Raw genomic sequence first — 18594 nt, 5'->3', positions numbered from 1 at the left:
ACACAGTAATGCAGTACTACTTGTGGTTCCACAGAGAACACAGGAGAACATGAAATAAAGTAATAATACACAGTAATGCAGTACTACTTGTGGTTCCACAGAGAACACAGGAGAACATGAAATAAAGTAATAATACACAGTAATGCAGTACTACTTCAGGTTCTACAGAGAACACAGGAGACCTTTATTAAAGGAATTGAGTTCCTTCTCACCAGCATCATGATAACTCCAAAGTAAGTGGTTCTCAACAACATCTCCATGTCTCTGGACATCTGAAGAAAAACACAAACAGAAGCAGGAGGTCAGATGGAGAACCTGGTCAGATGGAGAACCTGGATGTTCTCTCTGTGGTTTCAGGAGGTCTGGAGGTTCTACAGAGGCCTGTACTACGAAGCTGGTTCAACCTAACCTGGATATGTTTGAGTTAGCCGGTTGGCCTAATCCAAAACATACGCGCTCTCGCTAAACTGTACTACGACGCTGGTTATCAAGTGGATCGCTCAAGCCAGCCGTGTCCTATCTAGTTAGGTGCGCGTTCACATGAAAGGGGTGGTATCTGGAGCATTCGACCAATCACAAACATGGAGAAGCGTACTGACAGTGCAGCGTCATACTTCCTGAATGAAAAGTAAACTATAATATTAGACATATGAAAAAGTTAAACTTTAAACATCCATGACTTAAACACTTGATCCAGGATCAAAGCCACAGAGCTGCACCTGCAAGGTGAACACAGCTGGGAACAGAACAAGTGTTTGAATGCGTACAGGTTTATGATATCACTGCCCCGTCTAAAACACGATCTGACTTTCATTACATCTGACTCCAGTGTTTCCTCAACTTAATGTGTTGCTTCAAATAATGCTTCTGCATCCAGTCTGTGACGCTGTGAGTGTTGCACGGCCAGATACGGCTCAGCTGACTCAGATCAGGAGATGATACATTATGAAGTGATATGGACTGTACTTAATGTGACTCTGATCCGGTTACTTATGTTGTGGCAGATATTTAAGTAAGCTTTCTTAACGCTAATGTTATAATAGTCAGATTGCTCTGAAGATGGAGGTGATATTCTATTCATGTTCACGTTCACACAGTCGCTGATTTTTGCCGGCCGTCTTTCCTGCAACGGCAGCTTTTCTGTATTTCCTTTCTCCTGTAATATGACTTGATCGCTTTAAACTCCGCACACTGAGCTCTGATTGGTCAGCAGGCGGTGCTTTCACTGAGTTGATCTCTTAGCCTGCAACCTAACATGGTCCCGACCAGCCGCTCAGCATCAGTTACCATGGAGATCTAGCCCGCTAAAAAGAGAACCAGCGTCGTAGGACCGGAAACCAGAGTTTCCCCTGAAGTTAGCCGCTAAGCGAAAATCCAGCTTCGTAGTATACCCCCCTGGTCTATGGTTCTTCTGGAGTTAATGGTTGTGTTGGGGGGGGTCTCTGGTGGTTTTGGGGATCTGTTAATGTTATGTGGTTCCTTAGAGGGACTATGGTGGTTTTGGGGAACCGGAATTATGTGTGGATGATTCAGGAGTCTCTGTGGTGTTGGATGTGGTTTCGTGTTTTAAGGTTGTTTTGGGGGGGTCTGGGGGAAATGTGTGTATTTGTGATGTAATTGTTGGTCTGTGGTGGTTTTGGTGTTCTGTGGTGTTTTGTGGTGTTCTGTGGTGTTCTGTGGTGTTCTGTGGTGTTTTGTGGTGTTCTGTAGTGTTCTGTGGTGTTCTGTGGTGTTCTGTGGTGTTCTGTAGTGTTCTGTGGTGTTCTGTGGTGTTCTGTGGTGTTCTGTGGTGTTCTGTGGTGTTCTGTGGTGTTCTGTGGTGTTCTGTAGTGTTCTGTGGTGTTCTGTGGTGTTCTGTGGTGTTCTGTAGTGTTCTGTGGTGTTCTGTGGTGTTCTGTGGTGTTCTGTGGTGTTCTGTGGTGTTCTGTAGTGTTCTGTGGTGTTCTGTGGTGTTCTGTAGTGTTCTGTGGTGTTCTGTAGTGTTCTGTGGTGTTCTGTGGTGTTCTGTGGTGTTCTGTGGTGTTCTGTGGTGTTCTGTGGTGTTCTGTGGTGTTCTGTGGTGTTCTGTGGTGTTCTGTGGTGTTCTGTGGTGTTCTGTGGTGTTCTGTGGTGTTCTGCGGTGTTCTGCGGTGTTCTGCGGTGTTCTGCGGTGTTCTGCGGTGTTCTGCGGTGTTCTGTGGTGTTCTGCGGTGTTCTGCGGTGTTCTGCGGTGTTCTGTGGTGTTCTGTGGTGTTCTGCGGTGTTCTGCGGTGTTCTGTAGTGTTCTGTGGTGTTCTGTGGTGTTCTGTGGTGTTCTGTGGTGTTCTGTGGTGTTCTGTGGTGTTCTGTGGTGTTCTGTGGTGTTCTGTGGTGTTCTGTGGTGTTCTGCGGTGTTATGTGGTGTTCTGCGGTGGTTGTGACCTTTTCGTTGACGATGTGCGTTTGGAACACTCCTGCTTTGTAGTAGGAGAACATTCCGCTGTCGAAGAAGAACTCGGAGAGAGCAAGATAAACCATCCGGTCGTAATCTTTGATGACCGGTTCCACAGCAAGGTTCTCCAACGTGCTGTTTGGATCCGACAGGTCGAAGAACATCCCCTAAAGACACAGAGAACCCCTTAATGCTACTATCACATTACATTGAACAGATAACACAGGAGAACACGACGTAAAGTAATAATAAAAGTGACGCAGTGCTACTTAAGGTTCTATGGTAATCAATGGTGAACATGAAGTAAAGTAATGAATACAAAGTCATTCAGTTCTACCACAGGTTCTACGGAGAACCCAGGAGAACGTGTGCCTCACCCTGAAGTGCATGTCGAGGCTCCGGGACGTCACCACTGGATCCTCGATCAGAGAGTAGTCGATCCCGATGTAGCTGTCCACCTCCGTCCTCACAGGGATCGTCTCCAGCAGAGAGTTCACATGGACCAGAGCTGCATGGTTCAGAGCGGGACAGATCTGAGAGACAGACAGGTGAGAGACAGACAGGTCAGAGAGACAGACAGACAGGTGAGAGACAGACAGGTCAGAGAGACAGACAGACAGACAGGTGAGAGACAGACAGGTCAGAGAGACAGACAGACAGGTGAGAGACAGACAGGTCAGAGAGACAGACAGACAGACAGGTGAGAGACAGACAGGTCAGAGAGACAGACAGACAGGTGAGAGACAGACAGGTCAGAGAGTTCACATGGACCAGAGCTGCATGGTTCAGAGCGGGACAGATCTGACAGACAGACAGGTGGGAGACAGACAGGTCAGAGAGACAGACAGACAGGTGAGAGACAGACAGGTCAGAGAGTTCACATGGACCAGAGCTGCATGGTTCAGAGCGGGACAGATCTGACAGACAGACAGGTGGGAGACAGACAGGTCAGAGAGACAGACAGACAGGTGAGAGACAGACAGGTCAGAGAGTTCACATGGACCAGAGCAGCATGGCTCAGAGCGGGACAGATCTGAGAGACAGACAGGTGGGAGACAGGTGAGAGACAGACAGGTGAGAGAGACAGACAGGTTGGAGACAGACAGGTTGGAGACAGACAGGTTGGAGACAGACAGGTCAGAGAGACATACAGGTAGGAGAGACAGACAGGTGGGAGAGACAGACAGGTGGGAGACAGACAGGCAGACAGGTGAGAGAGACAGAAAGATTGGAGACAAACAGGTTGGAGACAGACAGGTCAGAGAAACATACAGGTCAGAGAGACATACAGGTGGGAGAGACAGAGAGGGGAGAGATAGTCTTGTAGTCTTGTAGTCGTCAGAGCGGGCGACATTGAGGCACATCTTAAACTGCTGGCTAAAAATAAACGTAAATACAGTAGGATTATTATTCACGTCGGTGGTAATGATGTTCGTTTACGCCAATCAGAATGCACCAAACTTAATGTGGAGTCGGTGTGTAGTTATGCTAAAACAATGTCGGACACCGTAATCTTCTCTGGTCATTACATCACATTGCATTTAGCTGACACTTTTATCCAAAGTGACTTACAATAAGTGCGTTCGACCAACAAAATACAAACTTGAAGAAAACAGAATCATATAAGTACATCAGGTTTCATAGAGCAAAAACATTTCAAGTGCTACTCAACTGGCTTTAGGTAAGCCAGTCCTTTATTAGTATATAAGTGCTTTGTTAATAGTTCTATCGCTCGAAGTGGAGTCGAAAGAGATGAGTTTTCAGTTTGCGCCGGAAGGTGTGTAAGCTATCTGCTGTTCTGATGTCAATGGGGAGCTCATTCCACCATCTTGGAGCCAGGATAGCAAACCCACGTGTTTTTGCTGATGGGAACTTGGGTCCCCTTCGCAGCGATCATCTGATCAATGATGACATGTATAGCCGCATGTCATCATTTCAGCGCTGGTTGTCTTGGTGGTGCCCAGCAAACAATGTGGGCTTCGTAAATAATTGGACAGCCTTCTGGGGAAAACCTGGTCTGATTAAGAGAGACGGCATTCATCCTACTTTGGAAGGTGCAGATCTCATTTCGGCAAACATTTCAGGGCTTTGTGGACTTAATCCATGACAAACTGGAGTTGAGACCAGGAGGCGGAGTCGCAGTCTTACACGCTTCTCTGCGCTCTCTCCTAGGCAGTCATCCATAGGAATCCCGAACCCAATAAAATACCCAATATTAACGGTGTGTGTGTCTGCCCAAGGACAAGTTAAGGTAAAACCTAATAGAGGTGTCATACATAATAACCTAATACAAGTAAATGTAACAACTACTACAGTGCAACAAAACAGAAGGTCTCTTAAACATAAGATCTCTAGCATCTAAAGCAATATTGGTAAATGATTTAATATCAGATTATAATATTGATATATGCTGTCTCACTGAAACTTGGTTGAGACATGAAGAATATGTCAGCATAAATGAGGCCACTCCACCCAGCCATATCAATACTCATATTGCCCGAGGCACGGGCCGAGGAGGTGGAGTTGCAGCAATCTTTGACTCAAGTTTACTTATCAATACTAAACCAAAATTAAATTATACCTCCTTTGAAAGTCTCGTTTTTAGTCTTACGCATCCGACCTGGAAAACTTTGCAGCCAATCTTATTTGTTACAGTGTACCGTGCACCAGGTCCTTATTCAGAATTCTTATCTGAATTCTCTGAGTTTTTATCAACTTTGGTTCTTAAAACAGATAAAGTAATTATCGTAGGTGACTTTAATATTCATGTTGACGATGATAAAAATAGCCTTACTGTTGCATTTAACTCTATATTAGATTCTGTTGGTTTCTGTCAGAGTGTAAATAAACCAACCCACTGCTATAATCACACTCTCGACCTTGTTCTGACTTATGGTATTGAAATTGAGCAACTATTAGTCGAACCGCATAATCCTGCTTTATCCGACCATTTCTTAGTAACTTTTGTACTGTTACGAGACTACAAAGCATTAGTCAAAAGCTCCTGCAGCAGAAACCTATCTGTTAGTGCTATAGCCACATTTAAGGAAGAGATTCCACCAATACTTAACTCGATAGCATGTCTGCATGTAGGGGAGGAAACGTATACAAAATGTACACCACCCCAAATTGATCATGTTGTTGATAGTGCTACAGATGCGCTGCGAATAAAATTAGACTCTGTTGCTCCTTTGAAAAAGAAGAAAATAAAACAACATAGATTAGCTCCATGGCATAATGCCCAAACCCGCAAAATAAAGCAAAAGTCGAGACAACTTGAAAGGATATGGCGTTCTACTAAACTTGAAGAATCTCGTTTAATTTGGCATATTGCTCTCAATGAATATAAGAAAGCATTGCGTAAAGCGAGAGCAGCCTACTACTCTTCATTAATAGATGAGAATAAGAATAATGCAAGATTTCTTTTCAGCACTGTAGCCAGGCTGACAGAAAGCCACAGCTCGATTGAGCCTTCTATTCCCATAGCACTCAGTAGTAATGATTTTATGTGCTTTTTTAACGATAACATTGTTACTCTTTGAAACAAAATTAATGACCTCTTGCCTTTGACCAGTATAGTGTTATCAACAGCTCCCGGAAACGTGAGTTCTAATATTACACTAGATAGTAAACTAGAATGCTTTTCAGCCAGAAACCTTGAACAATTAAATTCAATGATTCTCTCTTCTAAACCATCAACGTGCATGTTAGACCCAATTCCAACTAAGCTGTTGAAGGAAGTTTTTCCATTAATTAGCACTTCTTTATTAAATATTATGAATATGTCTTTATTATCAGGCTATGTTCCACAATCATTCAAAGTAGCAGTGATAAAAACCGCTTCTTAAAAAGCACAACCTCGATCCAGAGGTTTTAGCCAACTATAGACCTATTTCTAATCTTCCGTTCCTCTCAAACATTCTTGAGAAAGCGGTCGCAAAACAGTTGTGTGATTACTTAAAAAACAATGATTTATTTGAAGATTTTCAGTCTGGCTTTAGAACACATCATAGCACAGAGACAGCTCTGGTTAAAGTCACAAATGACATTCTAATAGCCTCTGACAAGGGACGTGTCTATTCTTGTTTTGCTCGATCTCAGTGCTGCATTTGATACTATCGACCATGATATCTTATTGCAAAGACTAGAGTACTTAGTTGGCATACAGGGAACTGCTTTAGGCTGCTTTAGGTCCTATCTATCTGAACGCTCTCAGTTTGTACGTGTCAACGATGAATCTTCCACGCAAACCAAAGTTAGCCATGGAGTGCCACAGGGCTCAGTGCTCGGACCTATTTTGTTCACATTATATATGCTTCCGTTAGGCAATATTATAAGGAATCATTCTGTAAACTTTCATTGTTATGCGGATGATACTCAACTATATTTATCAATCAAGCCTGATAAAATTAATCATCTAAATAAAATTCAAGACTGCCTCAAGGACTTAAAAACGTGGATGACGTTAAAAAAATGTATGTTAAACACGACAAGTTATTGTACTTGGCCCGAAGAATCTATGAAACAAATTATCTAAAGATATACTAACTATGGATGGCATTCATTTGGCCTCCAGTGAGACTGTAAGGAATCTTGGTGTTATATTTGATCAGGATTTATCCTTTAACGCCCACATAAAATCAATTTCAAGGACCGCCTACTTCCATCTACGTAACATTGCAAAAATCAGGCATATCTTGCCTCAAAACGATGCAGAGAAACTAGTCCATGCATTTGTTACTTCAAGGCTGGATTATTGTAACTCCTTATTATCAGGGTGTACCAAGAAGTCAGTCAAGTGGCTTCAGCTGATTCAAAATGCTGCAGCTCGTGTACTAACTAGAGTTAGGAAAAGGGACCACATTACTCCTGTTCTGGCTGCCTTACACTGGCTCCCTATCACAGGATAGAATTTAAAATTCTTCTTCTCGCCTACAAAGCCCTTAATGGGCAGGTGCCATCTTACCTTAAATAACGATAGTTACGGCTGTAACTACGGTTCTATGAGTCCCGGATGACCGCCAGAGGCGGTGCTTTAAGCACTGGATATGTCCATCGCGCGCATGTGCAGCTCGAGTACCAATAACAACAAAGTCACCTGTGACCCACGTGACACCGGCTATATCAGCCGGTGTCGTCAGAGGATCTGTTCCCAGAATCTTCTCGCGAGCACACAAGAATTCTGAGTGACAGGGAACTCTGGCGGTCATCTGGGACTCATAGAACCGTAGTTACAGCCGTAACTATCGTTCTATTTCGTCCCTACTGACCGCCAGAGGCGGTGCTTTAAGCCCTGGATGACTTATACCAACAATGTCATGAAGAATCCAAGCCCTTGCTCACCACTGGAAACAGCGGAGCTCGGCAAAAGGACCACGCCCAAAGAATGGGGAGTGGCGACATTGACCTGATGACAACTGGAGAATGTGCCAGAAGACGCCCACGACGCCGCGGCGCAGATGGTCTCCAGGGGCACCACCCTCAGGGCAGCCCAAGATGTTGAGATGCTCCTTGTAGAGTGGCATCTCAGCCTGATGGCAGGGGGCGGCCACTGGCCCCGTAAGCCTGTGAGATGGTATCGACAACCCAGTGGGGCAGCCACTGGTTAGAGGGCATAACCTCCTTTAGTGCTGCAAGGGCAAAATCAAGAGTTGCTCCTACTACCGTATACAGGCAGTAGCCTTGATATACGCCCTTTGGGCACCCCTAGGGCACAGCAACTTCGACGTGCCGTACTCCTGAATGTCAAAGCGTGCCAGCTGGGCAGGCTGATTGAAGTGGGTTTGTGGAAGGACCCCGGGCAGGAATGCCACATTTGCCCAAAGGGCAACGCCTGAGAGTCCCACCTCGGGCATGTATTGTTTATGGAGAGGACATGCAACTCCCCGACTCGCTTCCCTGAGGCTATGGCAAGCAGAAATGCTGCCTTCGTGGGCAGCCACCTAAGCCCCCCCTGGGCCAGGGGCTCGAAGGGAGGAGATGATAGGGCATCCGGCAGCAGAGGCAGGTCCCAAGCCGGAGCCCTCGGGGTGCTAGGGGGACGCTGCCGTAAAGCCCCTCTCATAAAGAGGGACACCGACCTTTGGCACCCCGCCGTGGCGCCGTCGACCCGAACATGTCGGGCAGAAATCGCAGCCACATAAATTCAGAGTGGAGTGAGAACGTCCACTATCTAGAAGGGACTGTTGTCTAAGCAACAACGTACATGCTGTCCCCAAGGAACACGCACATTCTTGCCCCCCAGTTGGGGTAGGAAGTGCATGAGTGCAAGCTGCACAGCCCGAAGCTCTAGCACGTTGACCTGGCGTGCACTCTCCTGGGCAGACCGCTGACCCTGAACGGTCCTGCCCTGCCGCAATGCACCCCACCCTGAGAGACATGCACCTATGGTGATGGTCTCCTGGCGGGATGGGATGGCGCCCATGGGCACGCCCACTAGGAGATAGGCCCCGCCCCTTCAGCGTGACAGAGAGTGGAGGCAATGCTGCGACACCCTGACTTCCCTGTGCCTGTGCCACTTGGCGTCCAAGTGAAGGCTGTTCAGCCACATCTGCATGGGGCGCAACGACAGCGGGCCTAAGGGCCCAGCAGCCGAGGCAGCTGCCAGTCTGCCCAAGGGCCGGAGGAACTGAATATAAGGCACCATCTTGCCCGGCCCACGTGGAAGTAGGCATCCCTCAAGTCCACGGTTGAGAACCACTCCACCTGTGCATATGCAGTGGTCAGCATATAGAATGGCAGCACCTTCGGGAATCTGTTGATTCCTCTGAGGTCCAAGATCGGGCGAAATCCGCCGACTTTCTTGCTCACGAGAAAGTACGCCGAGTAGAACCCCCTGGGCTAAGCAGAGGGTCTTACTGGCTTGATTGCGTCCTTGGACAGAAGGAGCTGCGGTCCGTACCCCTGGGTTAAGGTGAAAATCACCCAAGGGACGGAAGTACAGACCGCCCAGTAACTGAGCTGCTGCTGGGAAAGCAGCCGACGACCGGGGGGGCACTGGGGCACGAGGCCGTCTGGAAGGCGGGCGACCTGGGGCACGGAAGTCATTGGGTCGCGCCGCTAAGACCTCTGCAGACCACCCCTGTAATCCGGCGGCTGAGTGCGGCGGCTGAGTGCGGCTGCTAGAGCGGCCCCTGGGCCTGCTGGGAGTGGGCACAGGTCTACGAAGACCCGAGAGCTGCTGCCTGGTCTGCCTAGCTTGGGCGGCACGCTCCAGTGCCTCCAGGGCAGCTGACCTAAACAGCTCCCCTGGCTCGACTGGTACGCTACGGAGGACTCTCCTACATGCCTCCGTTAGTGGTGACTGGGCCAGCGAAACCTGGCGACGAGTCTGTACCAGCAACAAGGCCTCCTCATACAGAGGTGCATCAACCGAAGGAGGTGCGTCAGCCGAAGGAGGTGCGCCAACCGAAGGAGGTGCGCCAACCGAAGGAGGGGCGTCAACCGAAGGAGGGGGGGGGGGGGACAGGCCCGCTAGCAGCCCCTACACCGGGCCCAGCTGAAGGGCCAAGAGGCGACTTCATCATGCCCCTATCGGCAGCTAGCCGATCCACTTTAGAGGACAGCTTGTTTCTAGTCCTTCTATTGGGGGGAGCACACATAGCCATCGCTCCCTCAAGTCGCCGGGAACGGCCGAATTGATCTGGAGGAGGATGTGACAAGGAGAGGTGTCTGTTGGCTGCTGCCAGACGTTCCACCTCAGTGATTCTAGCCACTCTGAGCGCCCGAGGCATGCAGCTACAGCTCATGCAGGCGTTTACCGTGAGAACCTCCCTCAGATGCTCACATTTCGTCCCCACTGACCGTCAGAGGCGGCCGAGGCAGGAGGGGCAGCGGTCGTGGCCGTCCTCGGGCTCAAAAGAAGCCATACAGGCGCTACATGAATGAGCCATTCTGTAGGTAGCCAGATGCAGCGTAGCCGGGAGCGGGTGCGGGAACACAGCCTTCACCAGCTACCTGCTTAATGGAAAGAGTAGAGCGTTGCTGCTACTCGCCGAACAGAAAGAGGGATGTAATTACACCCACGTTACCGGCAGAGGGAGCGGGAGCGAGAGCACTGCCTTCACCTGGCTGGATTAATAAACACGGCAGTTCAGCGTCTACCAGGAGCGGGGGCGAAAACACTGCCTTCACTGGTTGAGTTAGAGACGAATGCCAGATGCAGCGTAACCGGGAGCGGGTGCGGGAACACAGCCTTCACCAGCTACCTACTTAACGGAAAAACGAGGCAGTTTGGCGTCTACCAGGAGCGGGGGCGAGAACTGCCTTCACTGGTTGAGTTAGAGACGACTGCCAGACGCAGCGTAACCGGGAGCGGGTGCGGGAACACAGCCTTCACCGACTACCTGCTTAACGGAAAAGCGAGGCAGTTCAGCGTCTACCAGGAGCGTGGGCGAGAACACTGCCTTCACTGGTTGAGTTAGAGATGAATGCCAGATGCAGCGTAACTGGGAGCGGGTGCGGGAACACAGCCTTCACCAGCTACCTGCTGAACGGGAAGAGTAGAGCGGTGCTACTACACCGAACAGAAAAAGGGATGTAGCTACATCCGCATTACCGGTAGAGGGAGCGGGAGCGAGAGCACTGCCTTCACCTAGCTGGGTAAAATAAAGAAGCTTAACAGTACACGCAAGACGTTAGCCGAGCAGCTGCTGCTAACGATCAAGCGATATCAAGTCAAATAACACACATGTTTAAGACCAGATAACTAGCTTCGAAAGAAGAGAACAGCACAGAGCCGTAGTTACAGCAGTAACCATGGCCAGAGTGCTCACACGGCATCAGAACTTACACAGCATAGAGCCGTAGTTACAGTAGTAACTCTGGCCAGTACTTGCACGGCTTGGAACCGTAGTTACAGTAGTAACTATGGCCAGTACTTACATGGCTTGGAACCGTAGTTACAGTAGTAACTATGACCAGTACTTACACAGCATAGAGCCGTTTACGGTATTGACTATGGCCAGTACTTGCACGGCTTGGAACCGTAGTTACAGTAGTAACTATGGCCAGTACTTACGGCTTAAAACCGTAGTTACAGTAGTAACTATGGCCAGTACTTACACAGCATAGAGCCGTAGTTACGGTATTGACTATGGCCAGTACTTACACGGCTTGGAACCGTAATTACAGTAGTAATTATGGCCAGTACTTACGGCTTAGAACCTTAGTTACAGTAGTAACTGTGGCCGGTGCCTAAAAGTGTCAGCCAAACGGCTGCCCACTAGAGTAGATAATATAATATTGGGAGGATGAAATCCTCCTTAATGGCCACACATGCAGAGCACACAGCACACAGTGAAGATTGTTCTCTGCATATCGTCCTAGTGCTAGGAGTCTAGTACTAGGAGCAGTAAATACAACGATATAGCGCCATACCATGCGTTTACCGCTGAGTTAAATAATTAAGCTTAACAGTACATGCAAGGTGTTAGCCAAGCGGCTGCTGCTAACAATCAAGCAACCAAGTCAGAACATAATGTTAAGACCAGATAATTAGCTTCTAAGAAAGAGAACAGCCCGCATAGAACCGTAGGCCATGGTTACAGTAGTAACCGCACATGCGGAGCACACAGCACCCGCAGTGAAGATGTTCTCTGCATATCATCCTAGTGCTAGGAGTCTAGTACTAGGAGCAGTCATACAACGATCTAGCGCTACTGCAATCAAACCCTATGTTACCGGAAGCGGGAGCACAGCCCTCACCGGCTGAGTTAATAGTTAAGCTTAACAGCAAGGTGTTAGCCAAGCGGCTGCTGCTAACAATCAAGCGACCAAGTCAGAACACAAATGTTAAGACCAGATAATAGCTTCTAAGAAATAGAAAGTACTTACCTTACTCTCTGCATCTAAACGAAAAACGGGTTAGATTGAATGAGGGACACAGCCAAAGCTGGGACTCAAATGCTAATGATAGCTCGGGCACAACACCACAAGCAGACATAAGGGCAACTTTATGGGAGAGGAAGCGGGAACACTGTCGTCACCAGAAAGTCTAAGCCAAACAAAAAATAAGACAGCAATCAGGACAACTTGGCTGGGAGAGGGTGCGGGGACACAGCCATCACCAGCAACAAGCTGACACCAACCTGTCTGTCGAGGCTCTGCACAGCCGGCCACAGCTCCTGGAGGACGCGTTAACGACCCGTAGCTCCGACTGTCAGTCACGAAGCTGCACGCGGCCAGCTGCTTGCAGAGAAATCCCTCAGATCAAACGTTCAAACCTGAACGCTGTAGGCTACAAAAATGTAGCCACGGTACCCTCGTGCAGCGAGAAGATGAAAGGAACAGATCCTCTGACGACACCGGCTGATATAGCCGGTGTCACGTGGGTCACAGGTGACTTTGTTGTTATTGGTACTCGAGCTGCACATGCGCGCGATGGACATATCCAGTGCTTAAAGCACCGCCTCTGGCGGTCAGTAGGGACGAAATAGAACTCATTATATCCTACTGTCCTACTAGGGCATTGCGTTCCAAGAATGCAGGGTTGTTGGTTGTTCCTAGAGTCTCTAAAAGTACAATGGGAGCCAGAGCCTTTTCTTATTAAGCTCCACATTTGTGGAATCAGCTTCCAGTTTGTGTTCGGGCGGCAGACACCCTATCCGAGTGCGCTTAAGACCTTCCTTTTTGATAAAGCTTATAGTTAGGGCTGATTAGATTCAGCCTCTAGTTTTGCTGATATAGGCTTAGTTTGTCGGGGGACATCTTACTTCTTCCTTCTCTCTGTCTATACCTGTGTACTCTCATGTTCCCATTAACCCAGCTTCCCCAAATGTCTTTCTTTTTGGTGTCTATATACGCCGGGATCCGGAGTCATGGATGATCCTGCGGTCCTGTGTCCTGGATCGCGAGCCCTGGATCTTGAGTCGTGGCTGTGGTCCTGGATCATAGGTCCATGGATATCCTCGTGGATTCATCTTCCTATTATACACACATGTATTTCCAAACATTTGGACTACCTATGTTGCAAATGTATTATCTTTTCAATTTACACACGGCATCTATTGCACGTCTGTCCGTCCTGGGAGAGGGATCCCTCCTCTGTTGCTCTCCCTGAGGTTTCTCCCATTTTTCCCTTTAAACTGTGGGTTTTCTCCGGAAGTTTTTCCTTGTACGATGTGAGGGTCTAAGGACAGAGGGTCTAAGGACAGAGGGTCTAAGGACAGAGGGTGTCCTATTGTTATACTGATATTCTGTACAAACTGTGAAGACCACTGAGACAAATGTAACATTTGTGATATTGGGCTATATAAATAAACATTGATTGATTGATTGGTAGTCGAGACCCCCTTATCCGAGACCAAGACATTACCAAGACTTTAAGAGGTCGAGACCAAGTCAAGACCGGAACCAGACTACTGTGAATCCAACACTACATGATGTGTAAGATACCATAGTCAATTTGATGTGAAAGATCAACATCATCATAAAAAGACACACATACGATATAAATTCAACTTTCTCATATTTTTTCAAAAAGTTTTCCTTTTCATATAAAAACAGGAAAATAATAAGAACATAATATAAAACATCATAATATACATTTTACACTATAGGTCTAAGCAACAAACAAAAAACAAACCAACCAGGAACCACCTTTGTAGACAAACACACACACACACACATGGACCATGGATGTATAATAAGAATGGTCTCGACCGGTCTTGACATAAAATCTCGAAACCTATAAGTCCGAGACCGAGACAAGACCAAGACCAAATGCGGTTGATTACGAGACAAGACCAAGACCGTTAAAAAGTGGTCTCGAGACCAAGACTCGGGTACTACAACACTATAGGGAGAGAGACAGACAGGTAGGGGAGACAGACAGGTAGGGGAGACAGACAGACAGAGAGACAGACAGGTGGGAGACAGAAAGGTAGGGGAGAGAGACAGACAGAGAGACAGACAGGTGGGAGACAGACAGGTAGGGGAGACAGATAGGTGGGAGACAGACAGGCAGGGGAGACAGACAGACAGACAGACAGACAGACAGACAGACAGGTAGGGGAGACAGACAGACAGAGAGACAAACAGGTGGGAGACAGACAGGTAGGGGAGACAGACAGGTGGGAGACAGACAGGTAGGGGAGACAGACAGACAGAGAGACAGACAGACAGGTGGGAGACCGACAGGTAGGGGAGACAGACAGAGAGACAGACAGACAGGTGGGAGACTGACAGACAGGTGGGAGTCAGACCTGTTGGTTGAGGATGAATCTCATGCCTGAGGTCAGGAAACTGGCCATGAAGTCATAAACCTTCCTGAGAGACATGATGGCAGATATGATGATTATTGATTGGTGTTAATTAGTTATTGGTAATTGGATATTGGTAATGATCATGTGTTACCCGAGCGTTCCGCTGAACTCCGCCTTCATTTTGGTGATTTTGGCGTCACAGGTGATGTTATTGATCTTCAGCCGTCCTTCTTCATCCCTGATCAGGTTCAGCACCGTGTTGATGTTCACGCCTTCAGCCGAGGCGTTGATGTTCCCTGTGTCGTAGCTGAGACAAAACATCTTCATCATCTTCATCACAACGACCACTAACATCTTCATCACTGACATCACAACGACCATCATCATCTTCATCACAACGACCATCAACATCTTCATCACAACAACCATCATCTTCATTAAGAGATCTACTTAATGTATAGTAATGGACGTACAACAAGAACCAGTAGAGTACATGTTAGGATCAGTGAAAGAGGTACCAACACGAACCAGTAGAGGACATGTTAGGATCAGAGAAAGAGGTACCAACAAGAACCAGTAGAGGACATGTTAGGATCAGTGAAAGAGGTACCAACACGAACCAGTAGAGGACATGTTAGGATCAGAGAAAGAGGTACCAACACGAACCAGTAGAGGACATGTTAGGATCAGTGAAAGAGGTACCAACACGAACCAGTAGAGGACATGTTAGGATCAGAGAAAGAGGTACCAACACGAACCAGTAGAGGACATGTTAGGATCAGTGAAAGAGGTACCAACAAGAACCAGTAGAGGACATGTTAGGATCAGTGAAAGAGGTACCAACAAGAACCAGTAGAGGACATGTTAGGATCAGTGAAAGAGGTACCAACAAGAACCAGTAGAGGACATGTTAGGATCAGTGAAAGAGGTACCAACAAGAACCAGTAGAGGACATGTTAGGATCAGTGAAAGAGGTACCAACAAGAACCAGTAGAGGATCCTCCGGTGGAAGCTCAGCGAGATGGAGGAGTCCTGGACGTCAAACAGCAGCCCAACGTCGGGGACAAACTGCAGCTCTGCGTGAGTCAGATTCAAGTCGTTTATCTTCACGCTGGCGGCAGACGAGAGGAGATATTAATACAGAACATCAGAACGTCTTTGCAGCCATCAAACATCGGTATAACGGAATTAGTTTGGCATGTCACTGCAGTCATAGAAATAAACACAAATATATAAAAGCACCATAACATGTAAATATACAAAGCTACAAAAGTTTAAATAAAGCTGTGTGTTCATAAATCGATTCCCAAATAAACATAGATGCTAAAGGAATAGAGCGGTGCAGTGAGGAGTCCTAAAACCAGGATTTTACCACTTCCTTTTCCCTGGTCTCAGAGCCAATGGGATCTCTCCATAGGGTTTAGGAAAGTAGCTGAGCTAAGGTCTGTGATTGAGACACATTGAAGAGACGGATCACGTTTTGTTCTACATTAAATCATCAGCAGTGACCCCACTGTGATTTCTGAAGAGTGGACGTGTCTGAGAAACGATGGTTGTTACCAAGTGGCTGAATAGGACTACAGAAGTCGTGGAGGTCGTTGTACGTCATTACGCCGAACACGTGAACACTCCTCTAAGTTAGTTCCTGTTCTGCTTGAAAGCAAGTCCCTGCCTCCTGCAGACTGTTCAAACAAACGCTTCAACTCGTTCCATTTAGAATCTGTGTGTTTGAATCTGGATCTGAAGTTGGCGTGACGTTGAAGTCGTGCTGCTGGACTCGCCTGTAGTTCCTTTATAGCATCACGTTAGCATTTAGCTTCTGGCTATTAGATTTATGATTCGAAAATTAAAAAAGTAGACATGTGGAGATTATCCGGCTGAACAAAACGTGCATTCATCAAACAGGTTCGTTTTCCACAGACCTTATTTTTTACAATATTCCAAAGTCCTATGGAGAAATCCCGTTGCTTTTAGTCGAGGGAACCAGCAGCTTCCTGCAGGGTCGAACTACAAAACGACATCATCCCTGCACCGCTCTATAGGCAAGGCAAGGCAAGTTTATTTATATAGCACTTTTCAACACAAGGCAATTCAAAGTGCTTTACAAAAAATGAAAGACATTAAGAAAATGGCATTTAAAATCAGTCATTAAAAAGAAAAGCTAATACAATAAACATTAAAAGAAAAAATGCATGGATAAAAGTTACAGTGCTGTCTAAGATATGCATAGTTCAATTAAAAGCAGCGACAAAAAGAAAAGTCTTCTTGCTGGATTTGAAAGTAGTCAGAGTTGCAGCGGACCTGCAGGTTTCTGGGAGTTTGTTCCAGATATTTGGAGCATAATAACTGAACGCTGCTTCTCCATGTTTAGTTCTGACTCTGGGGACAGAAAGCTGACCAGTCCCTGAAGACCTGAGATATCTGGATGGTTCATCATTTAGCAGGAGGTCAGAAATGTATTTTGGGCCTAAACCATTCAGTGCTTTATAAACCAGCAGCAGTATTTTGAAATCTATTCTTTGACACACAGGAAGCCAGTGTAAAGACTTCAGAACTGGAGTGATGTGATCCACTTTCTTAGTGTTAGTGAGGACTCGAGCAGCGGCGTTCTGAATCAGCTGCAGCTTTCTAATAGATTTTTTAGTGAGACCTGTGAAGACACCATTGCAGTAGTCGAGTCTACTGAAGATAAAAGCATGGACAAGTTTTTCCAGATCCTGCTGTGACATTAGTCTTTTAATCCTAGATATATTCTTTAGGTGATAGTAGGCTGATTTAGTAACAGTTTTAATGTGACTGTTGAAACTCAGGTCAGAGTCCATGACTACACCTAGATTTCTGGCTTTATCTGTTGTTTTGAACATTGCAGACTGAAGCTCAGCGCTAACTTTTATACGTTCTGACTTGGCTCCGAAAACCATTACCTCAGTTTTATCTTTGTTTAATTGGAGAAAGTTCTGACACATCCAGTCATTGATTTGTTCAATGCACTTACTCAGTGTTTGAATTGGAGCATAGTCTCCTGGTGAAATTGTTACGTAAATGTGTGTGTCATCTGCATAGCTATGGTAACTTATTTTGTTGTTCTTCATTATCTGAGCCAGTGGTAGCATGTAGATGTTAAGAGAAGAGGCCCAAGATGGAGCCTTGAGGAACCCCACATGTCATATTTGTCAACTCAGATGTGTATTTACCTTTAGAAACAAAGTTGTTTCTGTCCTTTAAGTAGGATTCAAACCAATTTAGAACTGTTTCCGAAAGTCCCACCCAGTTTTCCAGTCGGTCTAGTAATATGCTGTGGTCAACAGTGTCAAACGCAGCACTGAGATCTAATAATACTAACACTGAAGTTCTGCCACTGTCTGTGTTTAAGTGGATGTCATTAAAGACCTATAGCCAGACATATGAACAATAGTGGTCTTTGAGGGGACGTCTGTTTGTAATGAGTTCTGTGGTTGGACAGCGATGGAGAACACATGAAGGACTCAGTATTACTGTGATGGCTTTGAAGTGAAGGTAGTATTTGTACTCTGTGATGGTGTATTGGAAGCGTCCCTCTTTGCCCTTCATCTCCGGCATGCTGATGTTACTGATCTCCTCCTCCACAAACTTCCCCGTCTCAGCCTTCACTGAAACACACAACACACACACAACACACACACAACACACACACCAATCAGACCACAGAGCAGAACTACAGGAGAACCGAGGAACTGATTCAGGTTCCCAACAGGTTTCATCTGGATATAGAATAGAATGGGAGGGATGAAACCCTCTGTAATGGTCTCATATGCAGAGCACCAGGAGTCTAGCACTAGGAGTCTAGCACCAGGAGTCTAGCACCAGGAGTCTAGCACCAGGAGTCTAGCCCCAGGAGTCTAGCACCAGGAGTCTAGTACTAGGCAGTCTAGTACCAGGAGGTCAAGTACCAGGAGAGTCAAGTACCAGGAGTCTAGTACCAGGAGTCTAGCACTAGGAGGT

General features: G+C 46.9%; 1 protein-coding gene across 1 annotated transcript in view; it reads right to left on the bottom strand.

Moving 5' to 3' along the window:
* The window catches only part of pltp (phospholipid transfer protein), a gene marked incomplete at its 5' end in the record, with an annotated part of 21302 nt that extends 3060 nt beyond the window's left edge, over positions 1–18242 (bottom strand). Inside the window, 7 exon segments of the mRNA XM_034236592.1 lie at positions 213–272; positions 2401–2577; positions 2788–2943; positions 14614–14677; positions 14765–14920; positions 15596–15724; positions 18143–18242. Of these exon segments, the coding sequence (XP_034092483.1) occupies positions 213–272; positions 2401–2577; positions 2788–2943; positions 14614–14677; positions 14765–14920; positions 15596–15724; positions 18143–18242 (842 nt within the window).
* Positions 18243–18594: the final 352 nt, after the last annotated feature.

Source organism: Gymnodraco acuticeps, unplaced genomic scaffold (genome assembly GCF_902827175.1).
Source record: "Gymnodraco acuticeps unplaced genomic scaffold, fGymAcu1.1, whole genome shotgun sequence".
Classification (NCBI taxonomy): domain Eukaryota; kingdom Metazoa; phylum Chordata; class Actinopteri; order Perciformes; family Bathydraconidae; genus Gymnodraco; species Gymnodraco acuticeps.
The sequence above is the reverse complement of the archived record's forward strand: the minus strand, read 5'-3'. Positions and strand labels throughout refer to the sequence as shown.